The sequence below is a fragment of the Chelonoidis abingdonii genome, chromosome 6, assembly GCF_003597395.2.
Source record: "Chelonoidis abingdonii isolate Lonesome George chromosome 6, CheloAbing_2.0, whole genome shotgun sequence".
Classification (NCBI taxonomy): Eukaryota; Metazoa; Chordata; order Testudines; family Testudinidae; genus Chelonoidis; species Chelonoidis abingdonii.
Window position 1 is genome coordinate 52,363,907 of NC_133774.1, and position 23,175 is coordinate 52,387,081.

At 42.5% G+C, this 23,175-nt stretch overlaps 1 protein-coding gene across 2 annotated transcripts in view; it reads left to right on the forward strand.

Annotated features, from left to right (window-relative positions):
* Positions 1–23,175, forward strand: part of CCDC125 (coiled-coil domain containing 125) — a 40,731-nt gene that overhangs the window by 13,049 nt on the left and 4,507 nt on the right. For both annotated transcript variants that reach the window (XM_075067035.1, XM_032769586.2), the window contains 5 exons: positions 2,181–2,266; positions 5,720–5,802; positions 11,336–11,451; positions 14,591–14,698; positions 16,762–16,936. In XM_075067035.1, coding sequence (XP_074923136.1) covers positions 2,181–2,266; positions 5,720–5,802; positions 11,336–11,451; positions 14,591–14,698; positions 16,762–16,936 — 568 coding nt within the window. The remainder of the gene's footprint in view (positions 1–2,180; positions 2,267–5,719; positions 5,803–11,335; positions 11,452–14,590; positions 14,699–16,761; positions 16,937–23,175) is intronic.

Sequence of the window (23,175 nt, forward strand, 5' to 3'; positions counted from 1 at the left end):
TTGGGAGAAAAACATGTTATAACCAGGTTCTTTGACTCAATTGTACTTGGGTCTAAAGCTGTTAATAGTGCCACTTCTAATACGAGAAAACCTGCTCCTCCTCTTCATCTACTATTAGGGTGACCAGACAGCAAATGTGAAAAATTGGGATGGGGGTGGGGGGTAATAGGAGCTTATATAAGAAAAAGACTCAAAAATCGGGACTGTCCCTATAAAATCAGGACATCTGGTCACCCTATCTACTACATACTGTTGTGTGGTGAGGCAAAGGGATTACTTGGAATGATAGCATGTTAGAAGGAGGATAATCACTTGATCTCTCTCCCAATATGGAACTATTACTCAAAAGTAGCTAACACCATCAATTTCTCCATTACACTGACATTTTGGAGAATTTTCCATCAAAAAGGTGAGCTTAGAACAAGGTACCTTACTGCAGTGTTACCATGAGATAGTGTCACTTTGATACTGGACAACTTTACCATTATCCCCTTGAGCGTAGCCTAATGTATTTAAGAAAACACATCTCTTGTGTCCTCACTGGAAGATTGTTGCTAACTGCCACCACTGCAGAGAAACTGTGACAGATTTTCACAGTAAAACAATTAAAGCAGAGTGGGAATTTTTCAATATGTATCTAACAGTGTGCCATCTGTCAAGTATTAATTTTAAATGCTACATCCAGACAGGTCGGATTTCTACACATACTGATATTCTTCATATAAATAATTTCAACTAGATATTCTTTGTACAGATAGCAGCTTACTGTTAGTATGGGAAACTCCCATAGGAGAAACTGTCTAATGTCAAAAAGGCCCATCTTAGATGTATGAGTATTGAAAAGAACACTTATTGTGAAGGGAAAGGGGTCCTTAAAGAAACCATGGCATAATATCCATGCATTTTTGGACAGCCCAAACTATTAGTTAGTTTAACCTTGTGTCTGAAAAGGAATCTATTGGGTTTTTGTTTTGTTCTCCCCCAACCGCCCAATTAGTGGGCATCACCCAAGAAAAATAACCATACAGAATGTCTTAACCTAAAAAGGTAATAGGGACTTCTGACACATGGACTTCAGAAGCCCCAGCAGTTTGTAGTCTGCTTTTAAACTCTTCAGAGGATCCCTCTTAAACTCTTCAGGTGAAATCCTGGTCCCACTGAAGTCAGTGGCAAAACTCCCAGTAACCTCACTGGAGCTGGGATGTCACTTTCTGTGAAGACAAGTGTTCACACAAACTTGCACCTGTTTAATTAAACTGTTCACTGGTGTGAGCACTCTTATGCCAGTTTGAGTGTCTTATTTCAGTTTAGCTTAAATCTGTTCTAAACTAAACCAAAATAAACCAGACTTGCACCAGTTTAACTAAATCCATTTAAAATCACACCTTAAACCAATGCAGCTCTGTGTACAGACAATCCTATAGTCCAGGATTTCTCAAATAGGGGTCGCCGCTTGTGTAGGGAAAGCCCTTGGAAGGCCAGGCCGGTGTGTTTACCTGCCCCGTCCACAGGTCCAGCCGATCGCGGCTCCCACTGGCCGCGGATTGCTGCTCCGGGCCAATAGGAGCTGCTGGAAGTGACGCGGGCTGAGGGACATACTGGCTGCTGCTTCCAGCAGCTCCCATTGGCCTGGAGCAGTGATCTGCGGCCAGTTTGAGCTGCAATCGGCTGGACCTGCGGATGAGGCAGGTAAACACACTGGCCCAGCCCGCCAGGGGCTTTCCCTACACACAAGCGGCGACCCCTGTTTGAGAAGCCCTGCTGTAGTCTGTCGCATTGCCCTCCAATTATGTTCAGAGAAAAGAACAAGCTAATACCATGTTGTAAATCCTGATAAATATTCCAGCAGTTTGTCACCAAATCTGGAGGCTGCCTACAGATTCTTTCCACAGTATTTATCTAGATGTGTTTATTTTTTAATCTTCTTTATAGTTAGTTTTAACTAGTCATGTAAAATTACCAATTAAGTATTTTTTAAAGACAGCTTTAATTTAAAGAGAACTGTTAGTTGGCTGAGTAACAGAGTGAAACTGAACTCTGATATTAGGGAAAGCAGAACCAAGAGTTTCCTTGGATAAAAAGTCTGGAACATGGACAATTTTTTTTTTTTTTTTAAACAAAATGTTGTGGTACTTTAGACTCATTCCTGTAATTAGCTGCTGTTGTTTTTTTTTCCTTAGGAAATAAATGCTTTGCAATGGGAAATAGAATTTGATCAAGAAAGGTTTAAAAACATAGAAGAGGCATGGACAGAAAAATGTGACAGGTATTTGAATCCAATTATGGAATCTTTTGATTTTTAAATATCTTGTTGACTCTTGCGTGAAGTTTTTCTAATGTCATCTGCATGCCCCAATGTACCAGATTTTCTAGTTCTTCATGTTAATTTCCTTGTGGATCTCAGAAAGTATTTAACATTCACCAATATGCTAGACATGTCAGTTTTTAAGTATTGAGCACTAAAGTTGATAACTCACAATTCTTTACTCTTGTTTGAAGAGTATATGTTAAGTGGCTTTGCTGATTTGAGCTTTCAATTCAATCTGTCTTTCCTTATGTTAACCAACTGGTACAGGACTATTTATAAGTTAACATTTGATTTAATGAGGTGTAGAAAATAATGCTGGTGTGGCGTGCATGCATGTAGTAGTGTCAAACAATGGTTAATGATATTTTTGTTTTGTACACTATAGCCATGAATAAGAGTGTGCTCAAGAGAAATGTGATATTATCACTTGCCCCACATTTAAATAAAAATTGCTTTTTGACTGACAGCAGCTGTTACTTGTTGGGTATGTAGGACAACCAAAAACACTGAATTAGTAACACAATAACAGACACTGAGAGCACTAACAAGCAGTCTCCCAGCAGACTTTTTCTTTTAATTATTTAAAGACATGAGTAACTTCTCTGAAGTCCAAACAGCAGAATTTCAATTATTTCAGTGAAGATTATTTTATATTTTTTAAAAACACACCTAGAACCAAGGAATAAGTACATGTACATTAGTTGATTATTATGTATTTGTTTATGTTTTGCAAATTATCAGCTCTTTCCTACTCATCTAACCTATCAGGATTATCAACAAATGCTCTTTAAAAACACCTACACCCTCCTAATTCATCTTCTCTTCTTGAAAGCTTGGGTATAATGGATAGACCTTTTTGGCATGTCCTGAAGGTCATACTCTGCATTTGTCCAGCTAATGATGAAGGAAGTTCCAGAATTAAGGGCTTCTCATATAAGGGAAGCTATCAGACCCTTTCCATTTAAATCATGAGTGCATGAATGTGAGCACTTCAGCTGAACTCACATGTTGCGAAATCACACAAAAAGAGACCCAGGAAAAAAACCGGTATATCGGTACTCTGTTAATGCTTAAAATTGCATATAAGAGGAACTTGTGTGCTGGTTAGCAAGAGTTGCTGAGTAGGCCAGAATAAAGTTCGATTTGAAACCGAAATTAAGAAACAGTTTTAGAAAGCTGCAGTAATTCGAGAGCTCAATCAATTTTTCAAAAGGTTTTCTGATCCCTGAGACGACAAGATGAGAAGTGTGGGTCTTTTGCCTTTTAAGATGTATATTTAAAGGAAGAGATTTCAGTCCATCAGTTAACTGTTTAAAAAAAACAAACAAAAAACCCCTCATGAGATGTAATTAAATGTATTTTAATAAAAACTCCAGAGATGTTTTATTAATACAATATCAGGAAAAAAGTATGGATACAAGGCTTATGTTCCTTTCTCTTCCAGGAACAGGAAATATTTAAATGCAAGGTGAAGTGCATTACATTTTGATGTACTCAAGAATTAAAAGAACAGATGTATTTTAGAACCATACTTAAGGAAATAGGAAGTTTGCACTGTATGTTAAGGACAAAGCCATATTGTAACACACAAATGTGCCCAATAAAATCACTGTATTTTAAATTTTAATGGACATTATGGATTGTCTAACAAATATTTCAAAGTACCATAATTACCGTATATACTTGATCATAAGCTGGTTCGTTTATAAGCCTACCCCCCCAAGATGGATAAGTAAAAATGGCAAATTTTTATGACCCATTCATAAACTGACCCTATAATTCAGGGGTTGGCAAACTTTGGCTCCCAGCCCATCAGAATAAGCCACTGGTGGGCCACTGTTTGTTTACCTCGAGCGTCTTCAGGCACGGAGGTAAACCTAAGTAAACAAAATGTCCTGGCCCACCAGCAGCTTACCCTAATGGGCCAGGACATCAATTGGTGGGGAAATTTTGGATGGGGGGGAAGGTGGGGGTCAAGGGCGTAACCCCTGTGACCACCCCCCAAATGACCCCACCCCTACTCTGGGACCTCCTCACATGACCCCTCCCTGTGTAACCCCTCCCTGTCCAATCTCTAGCCCGGGACACCCATACTCTCCCCATCCCATCCCTTCCCACTTTACCTGAGGCAGGCTGGGGGAGGATGTCTCTGGCCTGGTCAGAGCTGCTCCGGCAGGCCGGGTGATGTGACTGCAGCCTGCTTCGGTGGGCCGGGCAGTACGGCCACAGCCTGCCAGCCCTGGAGCTGCAGCTGCTTTGGAGGCTGGGGGGTGAGCAGTGTGGCCAGAAGAGGAGAGACTCTGGCCCCGCCTCTTCCCTACTGGCTCTGCTAGCTCTCCTTGCCCCCTCTGTTTGGGGGCGGGCGGGGGCTGTGTCCCACCTCCCGCCTTTCCATACCCATTCATAAGCCGACCCCCTTCTCTGATGCTTACCTTTTTTACTAAAAAAATTCAGTATATACGGTATGTATTTTGTACATATTTTTAATGACTGTTCCCTGTGACAATATATTATCTTCCTGAACTTGAGAGAAAATGGTGTTTTTCAGGTATCTTATGTTCTATTTTACTTGTTTGAAATTTTCAAAATGTTTCTTAATTGCAAAGGCTTTGAATATGTACTTTTGCATTTTTTTTAAATATTTCTTTTTGTGTTTGTTATATAATGGGCAGTACACTAAATATTATTAGCAGAATCTCCCACGAAGAATCACTGACTGTTGAAGGGACATTATCAGCTTAATATCTAGCTATTGGGGGGGGGGGGTTTAAGAGTAAAAAGTAGTTTCAGGTTCTATATTTGCTATTTGCACCAACCCTTTGCTAGTTTTTGTAATTTTATGATGCAGTATTTTCCATTTCTTGTACATATTTTTTCTCTTTCTGTTGCTGTGAGAAATCTTCACAAACAAAAGAGGAAACTGATTACACACACAGGGAATATCTTCACTGCGGGGGTAAGTCGACCTAAGTGAATAACATAGCTGGAGTCGATGTAGCTTAAGTCAATTTACCCCTGTGTCTTCACTGTGCTGCATCGATGGGAGATGCTCTCTAGTCGACTTCCCTTACTCTTCTCAGAGAGCTGGAGTACCAGAGTCCACTGGTGTGTACTTTGCCATCGATTTAGTGGGTCTTCACTAGACCCGCTAAATCAATCCCTGATGCATCAGTTGCAGCAGCGATCTCTCTGGTAGTGAAGACCAGCCCACAGTCTTGTCAGAGGCACAGAGTAAGCAAAATGAAAAAAATAGGGCAGGGGGATTTTTCTCTAATCTTTCAGTAATTCTAATTGCTACATATAGAAAAGCTAAGGAAAACATTTTAAGACACAAGTGATTTTAACTTGAGTCAGTTTTTAAATAACTATTTCAAAGCTAAAACAATCTGTGTTTGTTTCCAACTTCTGCAGGATATATTGTGAAAATGCAGCCCTTAAGAAAACATTGAAACTCAGAACAGATGAAGTTAGAACTCTTAAATCTGAAAATGCAAGTAAGCAAACACTGCATTGCTCAATACTTTTCCCTTTTTAAAAGTACTGTTTTTAATGAGAGACAAGATAGATGAGGTAATATATTTTATAGGGCCAACTTCTGTTGATGAAATGGACAGCTTCATAGAGTTCTTTGGGTCTTGGCAATGTAACGAGTGTCTAAATACAAGTTGGAAGAGATTGTTAAGCATAAGGGGTTTGTTACATTAATTTAGTTGGAATATATGGGCCAAAGGTGTTAACATTGTTTAATGTTGGACAAAGACTATATTAAACAAGGTTCGGGGTTTGTTGTACAGAAATCGTAGTCTGCTTAGTACTATGGCAAACACATTATTAAACATCCTTTTAGAAGGAAAATCTCTTTGTTTGACAAACTCTTAGATGGTGTTAAATATGGTAATGATTTGTCCTTTTTGGGAAAAGAGAAGAAGTTACTTGAGGTGGGCTACAGCTATTGTAAGTCTGATCCATTTCATCCCAGATGGTGTTTGGGATTCAGCTTGAGCTCTTGGGGGGGTGATGTTATTCAGGTTCCTCTCTTCAGCCTGGTTTGGTCAGGACATCCCTCAGGATCAGGATGATGAAAACTCAGGGTCCCAGGAAATGGGGATGTATGCCAGCATGACGGCAAAGATTGCTCCTGGAGTGTCACAAAAGAGGTTTATTTTACTTTAAGAGCCAACACATTGTTATTCGGTGCCTACATGTTCATCTGATCTTTCTTTGTTTAACTTTGGATCTGGAAATCTTCTTTAGCAGCTGATGTCTGGAGATACCATCTTAAGCCAGATGTGGCTTACAAAATTTTTCATTCATTTCAACTTACTTTCATAACTGTGACTTCAGGATGTACTGATATTTTACATAATATAATAAGGAGAGGGATGTGTCCATGTGCGAGAGAGAGGACACTCACTATCTCCTTTAAAAATGTGACTCTTTGCCATTCATTACTTGTGCATTGTTCTCTAGCAACCTGTTGGAGCATCACTGACATATTTGTGCTGGGTCGTAGGATATTCATCTTTAGTAACAGAGCCCCATCTTTGTTGTCTTTGCCTTTTTCTTCTCAGTCCTCCTGGCCTTTCAGTTCTGGGGTATTTTCTCTGAGATGGGGAAGACAGGAGGGAACGATAGGTTGAGTGTAGATTCGAAATTCATGTTAGATGTATGATTTGACTGTTAAAATGTTTGTTTTAGTTGCCACTCTTTGCATTAAAATAATGAAGTAGGGCACTCTGAATGAGCTTACAATGAGGTAACTTTTAAAAAAAGAATCATTGTGTCTTTTCCATCATGATCAGTAGCAAAACATAACTAAGCAAAGTGAGTTTATTTAAAAAAGTGAAACTAACTTGATTTTTTTCTTTGTACACACATTTTGTAGACAAGAAAAATAAAATGGACAGTTTAACTTGTCTTCAGCAGCGAGGTGTTTGATAGTGATCCAAATCAGATTGTTTCAGCTCCTTTATTCAAAGACCTTATTGGGGAAGAAAGTGAGAGGTGTATTATTCAGCAAAAAAACAGGCAACAGCATAATAATAGAATTGTTGAAATGGAGTGTGAAATAAAACTTGGTGATTTATATTAAGCGGATACTGGAAGTAATTGCTATGGAAGCTAGAGTAGAAATACATTAAAAACTGGAGAAATAAGATGTTAATAAAATGAGGTTCAACAATTTCACTTGAGAAGTGTCTAAGTACAGAATGTGAGAATACTGATATAATAAAATATTTTGTTTTTTTTAATTAACTATGATTTTTATCCCAAAGAATCTTGAAGTATTTCACAAATTTATAACAGCACAAAAATACAGCCACTTCAGGTGTGGAGCGAAACTACTATCCTGCTCCCTGTACAACAATGGAGAAATGGAACATTTGACTAAGAAAGCCAGGGCAGACTCCTGTTAGGAAAATTACTATGAGATAGTAAGGACTACATAGGACAATGACCTTTAGTTTTTAATATCTGAACTTTAAGTTCTGTATCTATTGGGTTGCTGGGAAGTGGGCTTCGCCCGCCCACTGCTAAAGGATTTCCCCCAACCTAAGGGGAGGACCCACATGACCACAGAAGCCCACTGATTACGGGGGACAACTAATAAAAGAACAGGGACGGGAGTGTGGTCAGAGGGTCATAAGAAGGGAGCCTGACAGGGACACCGAGCAGAGAACCCCGGACAGCACCCACTGCTCCTCGCTTTAAGTTCTGTAGCAGGGTGGACCCCTGTTCCTGCCCTGAGAGGTTTAAAAAGCGGCCTGGCAGGGCTTGAAAGCTGCAGCTCTAAAAGCTGGGCTGATTGGGGAAGTGGCCGCAGCTGGGCCACACCCCCAGTCAGGCCACAGCTGGCCCCTATAAAAGGCTGTGAGCCAGGAGCCCAGTCACTCTCCCTCTGGCTATAGAGGGAGAAGGGCCTGGCTGCAGGGAGCTAGACATAGGGTACCTGGGTGGAGCAGGGCTGGGGAAAGGCAGAGGAGCTAGGGAGCTCCTGCCTGGAAAGCCCCAGGCTGCAGCCTAGCATTACCCCAAGAGGTATTGGGGGTTGCAGGGGGCAGCCCAGAGGTAGGCAAAGGCAGCAGGTCCAAACCCCTTTGCTGATGAAGAGTGGCTTATCCTGCAGTCTGCCCCAGCGAACAGGGGCTACGTAGCCAATACTGAGACAAAGTGGGGATAGTGGGGTTGGGGGTTCCCCTGGGAGGGGGAGACCCAGTGAAAGGGGCACTGGGGTCCTGGGAGGGACATGGGGGGGCCAGTAGCTGGAAGGCAGATCACTGGCCTGCAGAGGATGCTCTGGGCTGGCAGTGAGCTCATTCCCCAGGACAACCAGCAGGACGTGCCGCAGGGGTGTGTCCACTCATCTACAGGTTCCCATAGCATATAATGTAGGATACTCAACTTATTTACCTTAGAACAGAGGTTCCTAAACTGTGGTCTGTAGAGAGCTGGTTGGATCATATGATGTAAGCATCTCCCCTTATTTGTAGCTACAAAATTGCTTTAAAAGACCACTAAAATAAATTAATATTTTCCTAGTATTACTTTTTGAACTAGGCAATTATTGTTATAAATGGAAAGAGAGGTGGTCATATGGTGTTGAATGGGAGGAGAGGGGATATGAGATATCATCTCTATTAAAATATGGTCCACACTGCGAGAGCATTAGACTCCCTTCCTTAGAAGGAGGAAGGAATTTGAGCCTCTGGTTCTAGGGAGTCTAGGTATTCCAAACCTGATGCTTAAATGGTTAAACAAATCTCTCAATTAAATGGAAAAAACTTTAACACAGAGTTAAGGATGCCTGGTGATACCTTGTGTCCTTCCAGAATGTCAAGTTCAGCAAAACTCAAATTTTGGAAAACCAGGAAATACAGAGTTAAGATAAACACCCATGCAACCTTAACTCTGTCCCGCTGGAGCTGCCAGTAACTGCTGAGAATTATGTGCATGCACTCCAGCTGCATTCAGTATGTTAAGTGTAGCTGTACTGAGAATGGTGAAGGAATAAGTTGAAGCAGCTTAGAAGAGCTGTAATTGTGATGTGAGGAGATCTGGGGATTACTTTGCAGAGCATCATAGAGCTGTGATTGTGATATGAGGAGATGTGGGTCAGAGTCCCCCTATATGTGTTATCAAAGGAAAGAGGTGCATATATACCTTGAAGTTCCAGTCTGCATCATTTCAATACAGAATTGTGTAGGTTGTGTCAGTAGGAGGATACTGGGATTTTCTTGCCATGGGTATTGTTAGTAGTGAGATGGGATATAAAAGCAGTGTGTGGATTTAATGATGGGTAGGTGAAAGTATAGGTTGGGTTGTAAAAGAAGAGGAAGTGGCTGTTTTAGTTTTACAAGTGTGGTATTTTTTCAGGGGATTAGGTTCAGTGTTTGAGCATAGGAGAAGTGCAGATAGTGCCTGTTCTATATTTCCTTGTTTTCAGAACTTTGAGTTTGCTGAACTTGATGTTCTGGAAGGGCGCAAGCCAGCAGCGGGCAACCTTAACTGTGTTAATAAAGTTTTGTCATTTAATTTACTAAGTTTTTTTTAAAAACAGTAGGCGTTAATGGTCATTTAGACAGTTGTAGTTCTCACCTAGGTTTGCAGTCAATACACTACTCTGGGTAGGTAATCAAAGGGCTTAGATTTTATATACTGTTTTTCATCAATAGGCTTCAAAGAAGTTTACATCATCCGCATTTTGCATATGGGAAATTGAGTTAGAGAGGTGAAGTGACTGGCCTGAGGTCATCCAGCAGGCCAGTGGCAGGACTAGGAATTGTCCTTGTCCAGTGGTTTTTCCACTGGGTCACACAGTTGCTATGTGATTCCTCATTGCTCCTGCCCCTTCCAGTACATTTTGTTATAGCAGGATGGGGATAATGGTTGTACTTTGAAACATTTGTAATGTGTAGTTGCTAACAGACCCAGTGAGAAAAATCTTTTGGTCTATGTCCCAAAACCTTGATAGTTCTATTATAGCAACTTCAAGTGTGTGAGAAGACTAGTGTGCCTCTCTCCTCCATCTTCTGACCCACCAACTTTTCCAGCTCTCCTCCTTATAGTAATTTCTTCCAGATGTGTTAATTTGTTACCTGCAGGCTCTCCGTCCCATACCTCAGCTCACATGGAGGGTGGGTAGGAAGTGGGGCTTAGGCTTCTCAGATCCTGGTACATACACAGAAGGGGAGAATGCGAGGCTGACAGATGTTCCTACTTTTTTTCAGTGACCCTTACCTGAGCTCCCAACCCCTCATAGCTCCCTGTCCACTTATCCCTTTCTCCTCATATGGCAGCAAACCCCTTTCACCTCTCAGCTAACATTCACGTCTACTTTTTTTTAAAATTAAAAAACGCCCTAACAGGCAGATTTTAGCAATATGTCATCCAGCCTTTTGACCCACAGTGGGACTTGAACAGACACTAGCTGGATGAGTCAGATTCAAAGGACTACTGCTTATCTCCTCGAGCTATCAAGTTTATGTGACAGTAACAGTCCGTGCATTCTTGGTACAATCCATCGGAAATGAGAATAAGCACATAAGGCTTTCAAAGAGCCTAACTGGAGAAGCAAAATCTTTTTCAAATCATGTATTAATTTGATTTTGCCCAAAGGGCTGGTGGGTACCTGGCACTTTGTTGGGGTAACCGTTGAATGTTGGAGACCCTGATGCAATGATCTGAGCCATGTTTTAATTTCTATCTGTAAGGGCAAAAAAGTTGCCAGAAACTCTCAACTTTAAGAGAAGCTGTTTTTTTGGGGGGGGGAGGGGCTATATCTTGGTACGCTTTGATCAAATGGCCCCAAATTTGAATCCCATGCCCAGCACAGCACATTACAAAGCAATACAGCTAATAGTGTAAATTTTAGAGCACTCAGCAGAATCAAGGTTTGAACAGAGAGCTGATTTTAACCTTAATTGTTGGAGAGCTATCACTCTGCTGCAATTTCTTGGTAAGCAAAGTCAGATATTGAAGAGATTAGAAGCAGGAAAAACTAATTATTTTCAATGTTGAATTTCATAGTTTTGAATCAACAGCACTTGGAGTTTCTTGCAATGCTTGATGTAAAACAACAGAAGATTATTCAGGAAAATATGTCCATTAATAGAAGTGGCTTTATGGAAATTACAGGTCTTGAAGTAAGTGAAAATTTTGTTTTCTTTATTTTAGTAAGTATGGTTGGTTGGAAGATTTTTAATACATTTTGTTTGACCAGTTAATGAAGTTCCACAAAACATTTTCTTCCAAAAGTTTCATTTTGATAATGCATCAGAATAAAGTGTGACTTTTATAGCAAACGAGAAATACGCCTCCTGTTATTAACTGAGTGCTTGCAATAAGTGGTCTGAGCCTGTTGGGCAATTATCTGCTTTGCTACTGTTGAGAAAAGGAAGAGCGGACGGAGGAAGCATCAGGATATCCTACTAATGTCAACAGGCTTAGCACTTCAAGCTCTGCATTTTTCCCTTATGAGAGGAGACCTCTTTTGAGGTCTTCAGGGAGCAGCATAAACATACTGACAACTCTTCTGACTGTCCTTATGCTGTATGGTAGAAGCCATGCTTCTGGTCAGCGGAAGATATTCCACTATCCTGTCTGTCATGCTGCAAATGTGGCAAAAATGAGGGTGAATGACTTAAGACTCCAATTTATGTGATCCAAGATCTGAGCTTTCCAGAGAGCAGTCTGGAATATATCCAAGGCTTCCTTAACTTTCCAGGGGCAGAATCCTATTGACAAGGACAAATAGTATGACATGACAGGTTCAATCCACATTCCTGGAAATATTCATTCTAGCAAGATTACACTGTAATGGTCTCTTTATTAATTTTGTGTTCAATTACAACTAGGGAGAACATTTTCAAAAGCTTCTAAGATATAGGAGCACAACTGCCATTGAAAGTCATGGGGATTTATGCCCCTAAATCCCTTAAGCATTTTTGAAAATCTGCACCTAAGCCTTTTAATAATTTCATAATATACAATGTGTGGGTATGTCCACTTTTGTTAAATATCTGGCAGCTACTTATTCATAGGCTGATGAACTCAGTAATACCTTGTCTACATATTTATTATGGGAATAGCTTGACTTTTTATGCATAAGACTACAAGTTTGTCATCGATATTTTTAGTGAAAGTCATAGCCAGGTTAATAGAGTCCATGCCCACCTCTCACAAGCCCTCCTCCCCCGCCTGGCTGGCTGTGTCCATGGTCTTTAAACCAGTCCCAGCCCTGCCTTTGGGCTGTATCCCCAGGGCTTCCTCCTTAGAGGCAATGGTTTTGCCCTTTTAGTCTGTTTTGGCCCCAGTCTTCGGCTGGGCCTTTTGACAGTTCAGTCTCTTTCTGGAGGTTTACTGATGTCCAATTGTAGGCCCTTCCCCAGTGGCCTATGGGGAGAAAGGGGACCTAGCCTTCACTGCTGCCTTAACCTTAACCCAGAGCTCTTCTAAGCTCAGGTCCAGTGGCCAGCCAGGAGTTCTTCCTTGCTCCCCCAGTCCCTACTAGCACTGGTCTGTCCATTATGCTGCAGTTACCTCAGCCAGCCAGTCACACCATCCATGTTCCTCCAGCTCTAGCAAGGAACTGCCCTGTCTCCGACACAGGTGCTGTAGCTCCTTTTTATAGGGCCCTCCTGGTCCCTGATTGGCTGCTTCCCCTGCACCCACTCTAGCCTGCTTGGAGGACCTCTCCACTGCTTCTTACCTGGGATGAGTGTGGCAGGACCCTAAGTTCTCCAGCAGAGGGCCTCTGGGCCTAGTCCACCCCATCACAACAGGTCATGAGCAATGAACAAAAATTCACAGAAGCTGTGACCTGTCCCTGACTCTTGCTAAAAACATCCCTGACAAAACAGGGATGGAGGAAGGTCCAGCATCCTGCTCCGCTGCATGCAGTGGCTGGGAGCTGCAGCCCTCCATTCATGCCCAGTGGCAGGGAGCGGGGGGGGATCTCCTGCTCCCTGCTGGGCTTGGAGCTGTTGGGGGCCCCATCAGCAGTGGTGACTGAGCAGCTGCCTGGGTCCTTCTGCCACTGCTGGTGGTGGTTGGGGTGCTCTGGGGGCCCCTCACTGCCCCCAGGACTGGGAGCTGGGGGAGGAAATCCCCCACTGTTTGAGGGGCTGGGAGCTGGGGGGGTGGAGAATCCACTGCTGCCTGCGGCAGCTGCAAGTACCCCTCCCTCCCCCGCTGCCCACTATGGCTACAGAGCTCCAGGTCCCCTACCAGCAGTGCCAGTGGCTGGGCAGCTTGGGTGATCCTGCCGGTGGCGGCGGCTGGTCAGTTGCAGGGGTCCTCCTGCCACACATCACAGCAGGGCTGCTGCGGGAGGGTCCTCTGTTGCCAACAGTGGCTGGGTGCTGTGGTGCCCCAATGTCACGGAGGTATCTGGAAATTACAGATTCTGTGATTTCCTTGACCTCCGTAACTTAATCATAGTCTTAATTATGCAGAATACATTTTTCCAGGTTTTACGTACCCAAACAAGTGAACTCTAAAAAGAAAAAGGGAAAAAAAAAAAAAGCTTATCCATGCATATGTCCCAAATAAAATTAGAGCGTATAATATAGCAAATAGTATCTGTCCCTGGCTTTGAAAATTTTTCTTTCCAGGCTTGTCTACATGGGGACACTCAAGAATTAACTAAAGATGTGATGTTAAAGCACATTGAATTCCTATGGGGATGGTCTCCATCAGGGTTTACTTCACCTCTCCTCCTCTGCCCAAGATGTTGCAAATGTCATATACCAAATATCAAACTGGCATGATTAGTAACAGAGAAAATATTGCGAAGGAGGGGAGGGGAGGTTGAAAAGGAACTCAGGAACCTCCATGAAATGAATGTTGTAAAGCAGGGATTGGCAACCTTTGGCTGATTTGTTTACCTGCCGCATCCACAGGCTGCGGCCAGCACATCCCTCAGCCCGTGCTGCTTCCCGCAGCCCCCATTGGCCTGGAGGAACGAACCGCGGCCAGTGGGAGCCGCGATCGGCTGAACCTGTGGGCGTGGCAGGTAAACAAACCGGCCCAGCCTGCCAGGGTGCTTACCCTGGTGGGCCACATGCCAAAGGTTGCCGATCCCTGTTGTAAAGTTTGAATAGTTTTTAATGCTTATTTTAATTAAAAATAAATGGATGTGTGTGTAGATAATGTGGGTTTCCCCAACCTATTCCACTACGATTTCAAGATGTTTTTATTGGTAAAAATCTAGATTCTTTAAATTACTTTTTGTATGCACATAGTGGTGTTTGAGTAACTGGTGTGTAATGCTCTGATTTGAAGCTGGCAGTTCTTGGAGCCTGCACCTGTAATGCTTCTGGAGGAGAGCCCTGTTCCTGTGCTAAAATGTCAGCTGCAACTCGAAAGCAGCTCCTTCAGCTCAGACAAGAGGTAATATAGCCTAACTTGGATGTGGAGCAACATAGATGTCTTTTTCGTGAAAATGTGTACTTGCTAATTGGGTCTAGTACATTTCAAAAACAAATTAGTGCTTTTCAAAAGTCTCTGCAAGCTTTAGCAAATGCTGTGGTAATACAAATTAGTAATAGTAACACACTAGAAACTTTTGCTTGTGTAGTAATTTTTTGTTTTACAACATTTCTATCCTGGCATTTCTATAAAGCCCTATTGTAGATGGCGATATTGGCAAAAAAGCACTTTTGCCAGTGTACCATGTTTTCGTAAAGAAACCAATATAAACCATACCAGCAAAAGCACTCTTGCTGGTATAAGCTGCATCTATACTAGGAAGGCTTGCCAGTAAATCTATACCAGGAATCTTCTGTACTAGCCATTATTACTAGGTTTAAGTCACAACTGGTAGGGATGATTTAGCAGTTCCCAGAGAGAGGGAGGAACTTCACGAGAGACAGAGAAATCTTTTTGCCTCCAAATCCAGTTTTTCAGCACTAATTTCAGGTATTAAGTGTGGCAATTTTCCATAGAGGAGGACCGTGCCCTAGAGATCAGGAATATCACTTCTGCAACTCATACAATTCTTCTGTAGTCCAAGCATATTTTTTTCTTAAATGCAAGTTGCTAGCATTATAAATCTCTTCTCCTGTTGTTTAACAGAGATGGACTGCTCCCTTATTTTTCTTATAATCTTTGCCACAGTTGATTATGTGCAAGATGCAACAGCCTTTAAACCAGAGCCCAAATTTTCTCCAAATTGTAATTATAAGTACTTTAAAAGTTGCGGGTGGTTTTAAGCAAATTGACAGTTTTAAACTTTTACTGATCAGTAAAGGGGAAAAAACAGCTAAAAACAGGAAACATATACACAGCTTCATAACTTTTTTTCATTTTTCGGTGTAAATGCACCATATTTGTACAGCACATTATCATCATTCCTAGGATTCAAAGAGGACTTGAAAATAGCAGCAACTGCTCCTTGCTGTATTGGAGCCCTAATGTAATCTGTTAACATAAATTAATGTTTTATATGATATAAAAAGCATGCAGGATTGAAAGAAGAATTTGTAAAATGAGACTAGATTTGCTTTGATTTTATTAATCTTATGTTCAGTTGCTGAATCCCATGTAATCCTTCAGAGTACCTCACAACATACAGTGATGGATACTTTATGGCCCAATAGAGTATATATTGTGGAATTCTATTTCATTGACCGGGGAGCAGTCCTGAGCTTCCAGTACTGCTCCTTTACATGGATGTTCTTGGAATTTGACGGTTTAAAAAAGATTTGCTGCATGAGGGTCTTGTTTTAAAGTGTTTCCTGTCTACCTTGCTTAAAGAATAGATTTAGTTAAAGCCATAATTTGCGTGGTGCATTTTTGTTTTATTTTCTTTTTTTATTTTATTTCTTTTATAAGTATGGTATCCTTCTTCAATAACCTGCAGCTGCAGGGCAACAGTTCCCTTTTCAAAGAGCAGCACAGATTTGGAAATGATGCTATGGTGGCTCTGTTGTACATGGGTTGTTCTCCTTGACACTAATACCTCAGCTTCTAATAACATAGAACTCTCTTGCACATATTCACAGCCTGGTTGTGACAGCAGTGCTGAAGCAACTGGCATGCAAGACTCCTGCTCCTCTTTAGGCAGTACTGCAGGAGAGTCAATTAGTGCAGCGGATGCATGTGTATGTAGATATATACACACACATTCAGGGGTGGGGATTGAAATCCTTACCCCTATTTCAAAATTATTCTGTTAACAAGCTACTGTTTGGTTTGTTTTCCTTCTAAAAAGAAGAAAAGATTGTTTTGAAGAAAGTATTGATGTCACCACTTCCCTAAAAGTATCTGGCTAGCTCCTCCTCTATCTCCATTCACCCATAAAGGCCTGGTATGAGTGTGTCTGTGTTGGCAGTGCTCTTTCCATAATAGTATAAGTCCTGCTATCTGTGTTAATAGATGTAGACTAAATTTTTTAACTGCTTTGGCTTCCTAGTTTGTGAGATACATTCTATTTTTTCCTTAATTTAAAATAGTGTGAAGCTCTGAAGAAGAGTAAAGAAGAAGCGTATATTATGGCAGATGCCTTCAGAATTGCGTTTGAGCAGCAATTAATGCAGAGGAAAGACCAGGCTTTGAGGCTCACACAAGTGAATAAGATCTGTAAAAAAGAAACAAAACTTATAAACTGGAAACGTCTGAAAGAGGATGGTAACTGTGATGTTTCATAATTATGTTGTTGGAATTTAAGTAAAATTAATAAGTATAAGTAGGAAAGAGGATAGGTTTGTTGAAGAGTTACGACACTGTTTCATTTACAGCTCTGATCCAATTGCTGATCTAAGAATCCTGAGAATCAAGAAAAAAGGAGAAAAGTTATGTGAAAACTGTAAAATACATTACAATACTGTGTCATCGAGTTAGGGATTTTCTGCTGGAGGTTTCACAACTTCTATTTTAGGAATTCTGTACATAAATAGAACTTGCTTGTAATCACTAATAATAAATTTAACAGTACATTGGATCTATCAGTCTAGGTTTTTTAATCTATTTTTTTTATCCTGCACTCGGAGGATACGGTCTGAATAAAATCACTGAAAAAAATTGTTAAATATGGCACTAATAACATATTGGATATTAAAACTGCAGGGATCTTCAAAAGCAAACATACTTTTACACCATTTGATATTTGTTTAACTTTTGCACTCAACTTGGACTGTGAAAATAGACTGGTCTCTTTAGTCAATCTCACTTTCAGGTTATCCTGTAGTAGCACAGTGTATCACATTTCAGTTGTAAATATTGCAAAGGGAATGTTTGTTCTTCATTGAGTAGTGTCCCTGTGGATCCTCGACTTTAGTTACTTCAGATGTGCCATGTGTCTCTTGAGTCCTTGATTAGAGAGTTTCCACAGGCAGTGTCCGTTCAGCTCACGCATGCCCTCTATACAATCTCATGCCACACACTGAGGTTATATAGCAGGCAAACTGCCCTCAGTTCCTTCTTTACAACCTGGGACTGAGATGAAACTCTAGCGTGTCCATTTTGTGCATGCGTCACCATGTTTTGCTGTTGTTCTGTTATTAGTTTAGTGTGTCTAGTTAGAATTAGTTGTAGATAGTAGTGAGAGATTTTGGATTTTTTCCTCCCTCCCCAACCCTTTTTTCCCCCTAGGGAGCTTATCTGGTCTAGCTGGACATGCCTGCCTTCCCAGGTTTCAAATGTTGCTTTTCTTGTCAGGAAGCTGTCTGGTCAGTGATGGCCAACCCAAGTGCTGACGTTACTTGGGAGAGTCCCATGTCTCCCAAAAATGTAGCTTTTGCCTAGCTCTAAAATCTAGACCATGGCAGAATCGGTAAACCAAACTGAAGCTTCGGATGCTGGAGCATTCCTTTCAGCCCACTTCTGAGTCAGATCAGGAGACTGCCCTCCTAGACATCTGTCTCCAGTGCCCCTTTGACCTCAGCTAAGGTCTCCTCTACGAGGGGTGGGGGAAGACTGTGGAGGACTCAGGGAAGGTACCGAAGAAGAGGACCTTGGGATCCCACTACAAGAGCCAGCTCCCAAAAGGCCCCAATCTCCTTCTATGTCTGCAGTGTGAGAGGTCTCGCCTTCTTGACTCAGTATCGTGGAGGTGAAGGACTCTTCCTCTGGTACTGGTGGGGCTGGGAGATCCTGGAGCACGTTGGAGAAGGGCAGCTCCTTGGTACTTACCAACTGGGAAGGACAGAGTGGCCCAGAAAATACACTCCTGTAGAAAGGTACCATCTACATCAGACTTAGCAGTGGTGGATTCACATTCTGGTCCATCAGTACCAGCAAAATCAAAGCACCAGACACCTTTGGCCTCGGCATTTATATGCTCCAGATCAACAGTACCCTCTACCTCAACTTCTGATCAGTACCAACCCACTTGCTACCCCAGGAATTCTGCTACTCCAGGGACTTGTCAGTGTTAGACAAGCTGGAGCCTCACTGCTCATGGATGCTGACTGAGTCTCAGTACTGAGACCCCAGTCCCCAGATTACCATTGCTACCTTGCAGGATTCCCCACCCTTTTCCACTGGGTCCCTCCTCCCCATTAAAGGACATTGAGGAGGATGAAGGAGATATTCTCACCCGCCTTCAGCGAACACCCAGTCCTTGTCGAAACAACAGTTTTGATGGGTTAGTTGAGGGTTCAACTCCTCCTTTGGCTCCAGTTTGCAAAATGCAAACTCACTCACCGTCCCGCTTTTTGAGACTGACTTTCCCATTTCCAACAGCCAGCTTATTACAACAGACAAGTTGGTCATGGACATTATAACATCAGCTACATCATCCACTTTATGTCCCTCCCACTTTCTTCCCTATCCCTCAGGAACACCTCTCATGAGACTATACTGAGTCAAGAAGTACACTCTGTCCTTTGTTTAAAAGTGATAGAACCAGTCCCATCCCCTCACAGGGGGATCAGAGGTGACTGAACAAATTGTAAAGTCTTAAAAGTTCAGAATGGTGACTCTGGCAATTGCAATCCCTTCTCTAGAGGCAGGAGATTGGTTTTTATCCTTCAAGCTACAGGACACCTACTTCCATATGGCAGTAGATCCTGCACACAGAAAATACCTATATTTCACTGTGGACCTGGATTATTTTCAATACTGAGTACTTCCCTTTGGCCTCGCTTTAGCCTCAAGGGTGTTCTCAAAGGTTCTAGTGATAGTAGTAATTTATCTACTACAGTAAGAAACTGTTTGCATCTCCTGGGTCATATGGCAGCTTACACCTTCATGACCAAGCAAGTAAGACTATGCCTCCACTGCTTTCAGGACTGGTTCAAAAGGATCTGTGTTCCCTCAACCAGAGACAGCTTGGACAAACAGGTCACAATTCACTTCTGGGTGAAGAATGCCTTAGATTGGTGGAAAAATTAACTCAGTATCTGTGTGGACATCCCTTTCATCCACCCAGTTCCAACAATATCTGTGACAACATATGCATTACTGTTAGGGTAAGGCACATACCTCAATACCCTGATAACTCAGGGCAGATAGTCATCTCAGGAAACCAGTCTCCATATCAACCTGTTGGAACTCAGGGGAGTCAGAAATGCCTGCCTTCAGTTCCTACCTCTTATCGGGGCAAATCAATCAAGATCATGACAGATGGTATGACTTGCATGTTTAACAAACTGGGAGGAGCAAGATCCCCCTGCTTGTGTGCCAAAGCTATAAAGTTATGGAACTGGTGAATAGCCCATCAGATTCAGATCTCAGCCATTTAACTCCCTGGAGTCCAGAATGTCACAGATGATATGCCCAGAAGGGGCTTCTCCCAGGACTACGAATGGGAGTTGAACTCTCAAATTCTTCATGTGATATTCCAGAGGTGGGGACTTCAGTTGATGTGACAAATATGCTCACCTTTGGAAGTACCCCTTATCCTGCTCAAGAGGAGACCTAGGTCACCATTCTTTGGGAGATGCCTTTCTCCTTCCCTGGACAAAGGGCTTGTTCCACACATTCCCTCCAACACCACTAATTTTAAGAGTGATGAACAAGATCAGACAGGACAAGACCAGGGTTTTCCTTATAGTACCAACCTGTCTGAGGCCAAGATGGTATCCATATCTGCTTCATCGATGTGTCCAACTGACATTTAAGCTTCTGACCACCTGTCATCTTTCCTCCCAGGATGCAGATTGTGTGTTTCACCCCAGCCTAGAGATCCTTCATCTCCAAGCATGGCTTATAGATGTCCACAGGCTTAGAATCCACCTGCTTGACAGGTGTACAACAGGCATTACTAAACAGTAGATGGGAATCAACTTACCTTCAGAAATGGAAAAGGTTCAACTAATGGTATCACTGTCACCACCTTGTGCCTGAATCTTCTCCCCTCTCAGCCATCTTGAATTACCTGCTGGACTTGAAGAGATCAGGGTTATCAGTTACCTCCATTAAGATTTATCTGGCTGAAATATCAGCATTTCATTCCCCACTAGAGGGATTTTCTATACCTGTTCACCCTGTGTCTTGTAGATTTATTAAGGGTTTGGAGAACCTTGACCCCATCCCCAGGTTAAGGATCCTACTCCAATATGGGATCTCAAACTGGTATTTAGATACTTTGAGACCTCTGTTTGAACCTATGGTGACCTGCACCTTGTTTCATTTATCTATGATGGTAGTCTTTCTAGTCACTATCATGTCAGCCCACAGGGTTGAGGAGAATGGGGCCTTGATGGCAAATCCCCCACTTATGGTATTTTTCAAGGATAAGGTCTCCTTTGGACCACATCCAAAATTCTTACCTAAGGTGCTGACAGATTTCCATCTTACACAGTCTATTCATCTACTGGTATTATTTCCTAAACCACTCAGCATAATACTTCCTTTCATACATTGGATCTGAGATGAGCATTGACCTTTTCTCTGGATAAGAACAAGCAATTCTGAAAAGCACCTAGACTGTTTGTCTTCATTGCAAAAAGATTCAGGGAATACATGAAATCTTCACAGAGACTTTCAAGGTGGCTCTCTAAGTATATTATTGCTTGCTACGATGCTATACCTCACCAGAGGATAACAACAGACTCTGCCAGATTGCAGGCAACTTCCACAGCTTTAGTCAAAAACCTTCCAGTGTTTGAGACAGGGCCATCTAGCAGCTCTGCCTTAGTACATACTTTTTCTAAACATTATGCCTTGGTTCTTGCCATCAGTTCCGATGCAACACTTGGTTCTGCTCTATTGTCTTCGGTCATGGACTTGTTTCCGAACCTCCCAATCCCCTGTGGGGATGCCCCTTGGGAGTCACTGGAAGTGGAGCATCCATAGGGACACTACTTGAAGAAGAAGTTACTCCTAGCCCACGAAAGCTTATGCCCAAATAAATTTTATAGTCTCAGCCACAGACGGCGCCCCAGGACCTTTTAATCTTGTAAGGCCTTGCCTCTTTCGGTTGAGCCCATGCCTCTTCTGGTTGAGCCCACGCCCACACTCAGGACTCCGACGTACTGGTAAATTCTTTGTTACTTGCACCCCTGGAAGGAACTGAGGGAAATTTTGCCTGTGCAGTCCTATATATCATTGGTGTGTGGCCTGTGGTTGTATAGAGGGCATGTGTGAGTCGAATGGACACTGCTAATGGAAAATCTCTGACCAATGGCTTGAGAGGCACCTGTGCGCCCGAACTAACTGAAGTGGAGCACCCATAAGGACACACATCTTGAAGAACTGCAGTTACTGCACAAGGTGAGTACTGTTTTCTTTTCAGGAAAAAAACAACCAACAACTTTTATTTTGAATTGTAATGATCTTTTGTGAAAAGATTTATATTGTTTTTAGGATTTATACAAGCTTATTGTTACAAATTTTAATTGCTATTTTTTTTTCATAAAAGAGAAAAAATTGTTGATAGTACAAAATTTGTTGATTTCGTCAGAGAGGACTTCCAGAGACCTCCATGACTTGAGCCCCCAGCGCCCGAGAGCTGTAGGGTCCCCTGGCAGCTGGGAACTGCAGGGGCCCAAGCTCCCGGCTGCAGAGGGAGGCAGGGTTGCCCTACAGGCATCTCCCAGACAGGGCGGAGGCAGGGGTGCCCAGAGCTCTGAGGCAACAGGGAGACCCCAAACTTCCGCTGCCCGCAGCAGCCAGCTGCCACAGGCACCCTGGAGCACGGAGCCGTTGCAGGCGCCTGGGAGCAAAGAGCCGCCAGCAGTGGCAAGGGACTCAGAGCCTCCGTGGGTGGCACGAAGCACTGAGCCTCCATGAGCAGCACGGAGAAATGAGTCTCCATGGGCAGCACAAAGCACTGAGGCCTCCACGGGCAGCCAGAGTGCCCCAAGCGTGGAGCCGCCATGGGTGGTGGGCGGACTCTGCCCCTCCAACGCAGGCCTCCCTGGGTGATATGGGGAGCCTGCAGCTCTCCATTTTGTCATGCATGTTTTTAGTAAAAGTCACAATTAGGTCACAGGTTTCCATGAATTTTTCTTTATTGCCCGTGACCTGTCCGTGACTTTTACTAAAAATATGTGTGACTGAATCTTAGCCTTAATTATGATGTATGATAAATTCACAAGGTAAGGGAATTACAACTTTGAATTAAGCACAGAAATGTTTGTTGAATATCCCCCACTCCCTAGGCAATTTGAGAAATATTGCATAATATATAAACAAGTTTTAACTATTTTTAGAAAACGTTCTTATTATCAATAATACTTGGCACTGGCCATCCACAGATCTCAAAGAAATCTGTAAAGGAGAGGAGTAAATGTCATTATCCTTATTATACACATAGGAAGACCCAGGTACAGAAAATATTAAGTGCTTTGTTCACAAATCCATGGCAGAGCTGGGAACAGAACCCACTTCCAGTCCCATGTGTTATCCACTGACCCACTGCTGCTATGGTTTGTGAAATCTGCTGGGATTTTTTCTTTGTTTGTTAAAGAGGCCCCAGAATG